This window comes from Ceratosolen solmsi, unplaced genomic scaffold, assembly GCF_000503995.2.
Source record: "Ceratosolen solmsi marchali unplaced genomic scaffold, CerSol_1.0 scaffold33, whole genome shotgun sequence".
NCBI lineage: Eukaryota > Metazoa > Arthropoda > Insecta > Hymenoptera > Agaonidae > Ceratosolen > Ceratosolen solmsi.
Window position 1 is genome coordinate 1,271,598 of NW_011948438.1, and position 9,939 is coordinate 1,281,536.

The 9,939-nt window shown below is 43.8% G+C and overlaps 1 protein-coding gene across 1 annotated transcript in view; it reads right to left on the reverse strand.

Annotated features, from left to right (window-relative positions):
* ft (cadherin-related tumor suppressor fat) overlaps positions 1 to 9,939 on the reverse strand; it is a 65,967-nt gene that overhangs the window by 33,259 nt on the left and 22,769 nt on the right. Inside the window, exons 5-6 of the mRNA XM_011503538.1 lie at positions 4,845 to 5,234; positions 2,821 to 3,240 (exon numbers count right to left, since the gene is read on the reverse strand). Of these exons, the coding sequence (XP_011501840.1) occupies positions 2,821 to 3,240; positions 4,845 to 5,234 (810 nt within the window). The remainder of the gene's footprint in view (positions 1 to 2,820; positions 3,241 to 4,844; positions 5,235 to 9,939) is intronic.

Genomic DNA, 9,939 nt, shown 5'->3' on the forward strand with positions numbered 1-9,939 from the left:
GGGGGGGGGGGGGGGGGGGGGAGGCTCCGGTGTGGCGGAAGGGGCCTGAGGGGTCGGGAAGCCGAGAGAAGCACTCGTGTATCGCGATTTGCGCGCGACCGAGGCCTTTTTCCTTTATCCCCTTTGCCCCTGCCAGCGATTCTACGATTGTCGTTGCCGGCGTTGCGAACTTTTTGCGAGGCCCCGCGATTTATGGCTACCGATGCCAGGAGGCAAGGGACCTTTTTCTTTTCTCCTCGATGTCGATGCCAGCCTAATTATATGACCGCGCGCCGGCACCGGATGATAGGCTAATGCACCACGTGGACTTTTCGCGGAGGTGGCTTCGGGCGCCCCCGTCCCCCCATACCCCCATACCATCTTACCACTATCCGACCATCATCTCCTCCTCCTCCTCCTCACCCCCCCCCATACCGCCCAACCAACCACCACCAAGCACCCCCACCACCCTCACCCCAAACAAAACCTCCCCACCCAAGACTCCTCACCCGCGCACACGCACCCACGTACACGCGCAAAAATACCAAAAACATAAAGAGGCGCGCACGAGAAAGGGAGAGCGTCCCTCGCCCCATCCCAACAATGGTCGACAGGTGCTGCCTCCTGGGCCTGAGAACACGACGAGGGAATGACCAACTTATCCCGGAATCACATTTCTCAGCGGTGTTTCGCGCTACACTGGAGTGAGAATCAATTCCCGCGCACTCGGGGATCACATTCCTCGGCCGTGCTTGGCACAGGGGCCGGGATTCGATGCTTTTTATTTCGAATAAACGGACTTTTTCCGGGAGGACTGTGTGTGAATTAGTCATTTTCTCGAAATTCGAAATACCGATTCGCGGATCTGATGATCCCAGAGTGAAAATCGTGCGGCGAATGGCACGGCAGTGACTATTTTCTTAAGCGCCTACAAACGTTCGCCTAGAGATAGCATCTTCCGCCCTTATCCAAGCCATTAAAAAGTCTTTTTCCCTCAATTTAATATCTATCAAATAGTATCTTTCTTTCTGTAAATGCTAAATTAGCTACTTTCTCTGAATAACTTCTCGCAACTTGATCGATTCTCAATATCGAGGAGATACTCGTCCACCCCGTTGAATATATGGCCCTTCAATATTTTATCCAAAGCCGTTCCTCTTCATTTACAAACGTTTCCCTTAACCTCATCGTGTAATTAAAAAGTCTCTATGCATGATTACGATCGTGAACTGTACGTTTTCTTACATTTGCCTGATAATTATGTTGAAGGATAATTCTTATTTCATCGAATCATTAGCTCGCAGAATTTCTTTCATTCGCCAAGCCAATACACAAAAATGCTGAATGCGAGGTAGCGGACTGAAAAGTTATCATATAATTAAAATCAATTTATTTGCACTTTTTCGAGAGCTTTAGTTTTCTCCCGTCTCGTGCCAAAATCGTTTCAAGCCCCTCGATCGCTCAACAAATTGGAAGCAAAAAATTAACGCGCTCCCCATGCTTTCTAATGAATATTTGATGTTTTTTCTTAAATAGTGCAAGCTATGCAATTACTGTCAGCTCAAGACATGCCACAATAACTAAAGTAACGGCTATAATAACTACTACCCCTTTAAGAACTATTATTGTTACTCCATAAATCAACTTTATCTTCATTGCTATATTTTAAATAATAATAAGATATTCCTGACAAGTCTTTCGGCTCGATATTCGCGAGATATTCCTTTATGCGATGAGTTGCACAATTCGCGAAAAAAGTACGCTCTTTTAATATTAACAAGTAGTCTGACTGAACAGAGAGCAACAATCGCGTAATACGATATTCAAGCACATACTTAACTCTTATTAAAAGAAAATTAATCGAGTCTCATGGCTAGCCAGATGCATTTCGTACATAGTCCTGTTTTTTTTCTTTCTCTTCACCTTCCCAGTAACATTAAATTGTAATTGTAATACTAATCGCCGTAATGATACACAGATATTGCACTAACATTTACGTCATTGACAAGCTAATGTATCTATATATATATACATACGTATATATATATACATACATAAAAGAGAGGGAGGGAGAGAGAGAGAGAGAGAGAGAGAGAGAGAGAGAGAGATGAAATTCCTACGGCTTACGTAAATATTTGCACAAACGACGAGGGCTTTTGTCTTTCTTCTTTTACAAATTTACCCGTTTTCAAGTATGGCTTTTCATTAGTTTTGATCAACACTGAATATCTAACCGAATTTATAATATATAACCGTTTACCCCTGGGATATCCAAATTTTCGTACTCTGAGAACAAAATTGGATTGGCAATATGTAATTGCTTTGGTATTCTAAAGATAAACATATAGTGTAAGCAAACGGCACACGAAACATCGATTAGATTGAATATTTAAATAAGAGTCGGCTTAAAAACTATAAATTATTAAATAATGAAATAATGGTTTTAGTGATATCAGCATCGGGCGGATGGGAGCACTTTAATGTACAAATTGGATTATTGAATAGCGCCTCCGAGGATAAATAATCCGAGATTTATTTAACCGGGGGCAATGTTAAAATTCAGAATAGCATTTGGGGCAGACGGGGTCTGTGCTTCACCTCGCTCCCCGCTCACCCAACCCAACCCCCTCCCACTACCACCGTGGATACCGATACACCGTAAACGTAAAGCTCCGGCTAATTATTTCGATATTGCAAAAGCAACGTTGGAAAAAGTAAGGGTGCGAGGGGCCTGTCAAGTACCGGTGACCTATTTTAATAAAAATCGGCTGCGTTTCGCAATCCCCTAGGCGCTAATTAAAGCTACCGGGAAGCGGTCGAGAACGTCGTGGTAACACTCACCTGAAGCACGTTGGCGCCGATGCTCGCGTTCTCGGCGATGCTCGCCGAGTAGTGGCGTGGGTCGAAGAGGGGCGAGTTGTCATTGTCGTCGAGGACGTGGATTCTGATGCTCTGCAGGCTCGACCTCGGGGGCTCGCCCCGGTCGCGCGCCCTCACCCTCAGCGTATAGTTGGATCGGCGCTCGCGGTCCAGGGGCCCGGATACCCGGAGCACCCCGTCCACGGAGCCAAGGGCGAACGGAAGCTGCTCGTCACCGGGCTCGAGCCCGTACTCGACGTAGCCGTTACGGCCCTCGTCACGGTCCACGGCCTTCACCGCCATCACCACGGAGTTCACGGCCGCGCCCTCGGCGACGCTCGCCTCCGAGGCCGAGACGAACTCCGGCGCCTGGTCGTTCGCGTCCGTCAGACTCAGCATCACCTGGGGCGATAGAAACACACGCCACTATAGTACGACTGTCTGCCGTCTTTGCCCCCGGGGAACGTTCCTCCGCAATGGTAGCGCCAGTGCGTTCCTAGAGGACGTTTTACGAGAACGGGCAACTCGATGGGGTAATCAAACGGCAGTAAAAGACTTTGTGGTAGGACTTGTGTGCTGACGATGATGTGGTGGGAGGGGTGAGGGGAAGTGGGAGGGTTAGACTGGGATAGATCGGATGCCGAGGCATTTAGAGGGAAATCAGGTATTTATGCGCGGATGGAGTTTGGAAAATACCGTGGAGTTTTATGTTGAGCGCGTCGCCTGGCGCGGTAATGGTATGCGCTAGTCAAAAGGAAAAGTAGTCAGAGTCGTGGCCGTTGCTGTCGATGTCGTGGCCGTCGTCACCGGGGACATAAAGATCGGCAATATTCGGAATTGCGCGTCGATGCCGAAATCTCGGGATTTTTGTTAGTATTTTTTCCGGGACACGCGATAAGAAATCAATAGAGCTACATTTACGGGCCAATAAAACTTAACGACCACTGCAAGATGAGAGTATTGGAAAAATTAAAAGGCAGATTTGAATAGGATATTGTCTTATAAATAATATGAATTAACGCGAGGTGCGTCTAATTGCAATGAGTCACGTGTACTATACCGAAGAACTCTAGCGTTTTATGGGACAATAATGGCGGAGAATTTTTGACTTGTCTAACTCCTAATCCTCCGTGCACAAAGAAATTGCTTTATTCAGCGGTCGGTCGTCGTTTTTTCTCTCTCTCTCTCTCTCTCTCTATCTCTCTCTATCTCTCTCTCTCTCTCTCTTTTTCTCACGAATCTCTCTTCTCTCTCTCTTTTTCTCACGATTCGCAACCATACGATTTCTCTCTTGCACGTGGGATGAATGCGAATATTACGAGACTTAACGACAATACGAGGTCTAAAAACGATATCGACGTATGAAAAAAGAAAACAAAAAAACAAGTCTCTCGAGCTAAGCTCGACAATCGAGTAATCCGTGTAATTACATTTTCCCGGCATAAGGATTTTTGCTCCATTATTTCTCATTACATAAACAGGCAACCAAGAATTTTTATAATCAAAAAATAAATGCAAGAGTATCAAATGCCGGGCCGTAGCCTTCTTAGCCGCAAATTTCATATCTCAATTATTATCGTGCCAGTACCGTTTTCATATAAAAAGGTCCTTAACAGCTCGACTCTATTACTCTTAATTGTATAAATTATAGCAAAAAAAGAAGGAGCGCAAGAAGTCCGTCGACCGCCCTTTTGCCGTTCACTCGTATTTCATTTATTATTTCCGCGCGCTCTCGTAACCAAATTCGATTAACACTCGTTGCGATGGCGTAAAGCGCACCGCCGCGGGTCGGCCAAAATACGAGAAGTCTTCTCCCCCCCTCCCCCGCTATAACCCCGCCCCCCTCACCGCCCCCACTCGTCATTCGCTCTTTCCACTACCGCGCCCCAATCACTTCCCCGTTTTGCTTTTATTGGGGAGCGATCGTTGGCCCGTCGCACGAGAGGACCCGGGACTCAGGGTCCGTTGGTTTGTGGAATAGTCGTAGGAGGCGAAGGACAGCTCACCTGGATGCTCGTGGCGAGGGGCTTCCCCGGTGACCTCGGACTGTCCGACGCTTCGAGTACGAGGCTGTAGGTTGCCTTGGTCTCCCGGTCGAGGGCTCGCCTCGTGTAAAGGGTCCCGTTATTCGCAATGCCAAAGTCCTCGGTCTCGTCGCCGCTCAGTATACTGTAGATGACGTGGCCGTTGTCGCTCGAGTCCAGGTCGCGCGCCCGCGCCGACAGGACCGCCGTGCCGACGGTCGCGTTCTCAGGGACGTCCGAGGAACGGGGCCCGGGCTCGAAGCTCGGCGCATTATCGTTGAGGTCGACGACATTGCAGTAGACGGTGACGGTGGAGGAAAGACTCGGTATTCCGCCGTCCGTCGCCTGAACCACCAGGATGTAGTGCTGGACCTGTGGATGGATTGCCGGATCTGTTAGATTTAGATTTTCTGATCGAGGTTGCGATAAGAATGTATGGTGGATGGATCGCGTTAATCATTACAGCCTCCGTGCTTCTCTTATGCTTCGCCCCAATACTGGCGACGGATTTTCGTCGAGTCAGTTTTCGCGGTGACTTTGGCGTAATTTGCATAACTACGTCTCGCGTATAATAAACATCGATACTCGCTATCTTAACTCGGACAGTTTACCTATAATTAGAATGCAAGTACGCGTTGTTTCTCTGTCCGTTCTTCATTTAAACCGCTTTGAGTGCCTAGCGCAAGGGATATTTTAAAATTAATATTTATAAAATGACGATGGAGAAGAAATTAATACATTCCACCTTATTACTGAGTCATCAAAGCAATCGTGAAAACTAACTTAATGAAAGATCCTCGCGATAGCGATACATGTACTGGGACAAAAAACGTTACATTTATTAATAGTTAATGATATTGAATAACTATCGACGAATATTCTTAATACTTATCGAATAATCTTAAGAATTAATAAATGTCGTCGAGCACGGGGAATCCTCCACTCTCATTGTGTACAAGTAAACGAGGTTCCAATGTTTTTAATTAATAAGTTTTCAGTTGCAAAGGGATTAGCCATTGGGAGATTATTTTTTCTTTCTTTCTTGACAAATTGATATTTTGCTCGCATCACAAACAACGTACTTTGCAATAAAATAATTTATATTTTACAAGATAGCGTAATGGGAAAGGCAGGCTCGCTGCTTTTCTATTTATTATAGTCTCATTTACGAAACATTCGTACGTTATAAATGAAAACAATAGCTGCTTTACCTTATATCGTCTCTGTATTTTCTCCGATAAATTCGGAATATTACATTTTGCTGGGTAATCGATCTCTAAAGATCTTACTACGCTCCCATCGCGCTCCCATTTAAATCACACAAACTTATAAATAGTTATTCATGCAAAAAACATGGAGATGTATAAGAAAGATTATTCATATTCATACGGACGTACATAGATACGCGGATACGTATGTACATATTTAACAAGTATTTCAGATGTCTGAGATAACTCCCTATCAAAACGAAAAATGACAATTGATCGTCTAAAAGGGATTAATGTAAATTAGTTATCCCCATTTATTTATGTTGATTGATTACAATCGCTCATTATAAGTTTGGTCATTCGATGTAAAAATGCCAAGTGCTGTGTTATACAGCCGTGGAAAGTCTTTAAAATTTACTTTCATCAAAATAAAGATTCTTAAACTTGAAACCGGAAAGTTCGTAAAGTCTGATAGATTGTATTTAATATAAACTTTCCCCCATGGCATCATAAATAATATCTGTCGTTTAGTATACTTAGAATATAAAAGAAGAAATTTCACTACACTCTCGTATAATAAACATGTTTAATTATAATTATTAGGCATGATTAATAAAATGAAGGCGTACTATTAAGCGCGTGCGTGTGTGAGCGCTTGCGTGTGTGTAAAAAAAATATTTAAATTAAAACTTCTTCATACGGGTGAAGGATACGCAGATCGATTAAAAAACACGTAATTTTTATTATTTCTAAACATATTTCTGACATAAAAATTCTTTATCGTAAGTATAAGAAATACAATTAATTTTAATTTGCATCCTCGTATACGTTATGAAAATATTTGAGTTAGAGTCTATACATTTTAAAGCAAATAATATTGTATTTGCAATTTACAGCAAAAGTTATACCACTTTGGCAATTAAAATGTAAATCTAGCATACAATTAACCCAAGTGCATTCTGGGAAAATAAATACATTTGTCTAAAATCTAATATAAAGGGAATCGGTTAAAAAGATTTAAACAAAAAACAAAAAAACAAAAAACAAAAAACAAAAAACAAATAAAATATAAATAATGAAATTAAACAAAACAAAGTTTACAAATACATAGATTTACGTTTTCCGGAAATGGTATTTGGCTAATATCTTGGAGGAATATCCGGAAATATGAAACTTCGTGCAAAATCTCGGAGCTCGGAAGGTGAATAGTCCATGATGCATAATGTATAAAAGGGCAGAATGAATAATAATAACGGTAGGGAACTTGTAAATATAATTTGGACTTTTGGTAAAAGTTATCTTGCGAGCGATGTATCCGAGAATCGGGAGTCGGGCTTCGGCATAAAAACTTTCATATCTGCATGAAACGATTACACATAATTGACCCGATTATTCAAAACAGGTACTTCTAAATGTCAGGCCGAGATCTATAAATTAAATAAGATACGAAAGCGAATGCCCAGGTGAAATTTCGACAAAGCCATAAAACAAAAGTATCAATCTGCAAAAAATGCACATATACACGGGCGCCCCTCAACCATGTGATGCCCGCGTAAACCATGTGATTAGAGCTGAAATACTCGACTTAAAACCATCAAAGCGCATTCGGCCTTTTTCCACACGAGCCGTAATTTAGCCTTCGGAAAGTCTAAAAAGCCACCCGCCGAACTTTCTCGCCGACAAATTCCCTACATTAGCGCATACAGGGTGTCTCAATGTCGGGCTCTCCTTCCTCCCCCTCCCCCACCCCATCCCCACCCCACCACAAACACACAAACACACACAAACACACACAACCCTATCACTTATCCACCACCAACCCCCATACCCCGCTACACTCTACATTATCGACTAGTCAAGGATTACGTTGCAGCGGATATGCAAACGCGGCTCCGCACAATCCCCGTATGTCAGCTAATGAGCGGCTTTTGGTAGGAGTGGGCGATTCCAATAGAACGTTACTCCAGGCGATGGCTTTGCTCCAGCGAATTAGACGTTCCCCTCGGCCCGCTACCCATCCCAATCCCATCCCCTGCCGCGATGCCAAATCAACCGCCGCAGCCATCATCGGCACCCTGCGCAGTCCGCGCAGGAGCCACTCTCAGGTAAACGAATTCGTATTTACTTTTTGCCGTAAGCTCGATAATTTAGAGCGCGGTGCGCGGTGCGCGAGACGGCCTAGAAAAAAGTGCAAACGGTATTTTAACGAAAAGCCCCGTAAATTTTTTCTTTTTTTTTGCCTTCGCCGCCGTGGCTGCTTTTGTTTCGCGAGAGCCGAAGCCGGAATAATAAAAACGTAATTGCACGGAATTATTCGGAATTGCTAAGCAGGAGGAGGTGGAGAAAAAACGGCAGAGAAAGCCAAAGAGAGAGCGAGAGGGAGAGAGAGAGAGAGAGAGAGAGAGAGAGAGAGAGACGGGTAGCGGAGATGGTCGGTGGGTGGAGAGAAGGGGGTCGGGGCAAAGAAATTTGTGTTTTATGTAAGCGCTGAGCGACGCGCTCGAAGAAGTCCCTTCGGACGTTTGAGAGCTCCCCGCGAGCCAGACCAGACCAACGGCCCCAAGATGTCGAATGATGACCCATCCAACGGCACCCGGCGTTGCTCACTCTACCTCCCCCCCCCCATCCCCCTCCCCACGAACCTCTACCGGGCTCCAGCCCCGAGTACGATTAGACGCGGAAAAAGCCGACTGCCCGTGCCGGCAGGTTTACGAGCGCGCGTAAAGCGTGAATTTTCCCCGCATGCGTGTGCATATGGACGCATACGTAGTTGGGGGCCGGACCTATACTTAGAGGGTCCGGGCGGACCCCGATCGTTTGCCTTCCGAGATCTCGCGAGGATTCTACCTGTATATTCTTCTCGGCGGCGCGAGTACGAGCAAACCGTGTTATTTATTTCTGCGTTTCGATTCTTCCTCTCTCTCCCTCGGTATTGCTCCCTACACCCGTCAAACGATAGCCCTGAGACGATTGTTCGCATACAGGGTGTTGGAGAAACATCGCCTGGGTGAGTGGAGGCTGCATTACACCGATATTACGGGAATTCGCCATTATGATGAGTTTTGGCGAATGCGCTCGAGATTGGGACTATTTGTTTGCACTCGTACAATTTGTTCGTTGGTGCGACTTATTTTAACGAGGACTGATAAAATGTCGGAGTGACATACGATATTTTATGAATTACGATACGGATGCGATACGGATACGATACGGATACGATACGGATACGATACGGATACGATAGGAGCGTTTATCAAAGATTGACGAATTTTATTCTGGCGATACATTTTAAGGATCGTGTATTGCGAGGACTTAGCCTCGGGCATTTCATAAATATTATTATTGCACGTTATTCAATAAGTACATACGTAACCAATTTATTTATACTATAAAATAATGATTTTTTCAACAATAATAAATTTTATATGTTTGCGCATTATATATTTTATGAATTTGTTGGCTCGTGTCTCGGTGGCATTATATAAACAAATGTTTTAATTTTAGTCTTTCAATGTTCTACGCTTAATATTGAATTTTCGTAAATATTTCAGATTGGTATTAAATTATAAAAATGGGGGAGGGTGGGGGGAGGAGGTATAATTTGATTGGATTTCCTTGGACTATACGATTGATCTAAAAGCATTAATGATCAATCATTTATATTAATTCATAAATTTAAAAAAAAGAATTAGAATTTTTCTTGGCGCTAAATTTTAGTTTTTTTTTTTTTTTGTTTTTTTTTTTTTTTGTAATTCGAAGCACTCGTTGCTTAAGCATGAATAATACTTGCAGCGGCATTTTTGGTTTGAATTTTTTGCACTACTTTCACTTCACGTTCAAAAAATCATGTTTTTATATAAGCTACCGTC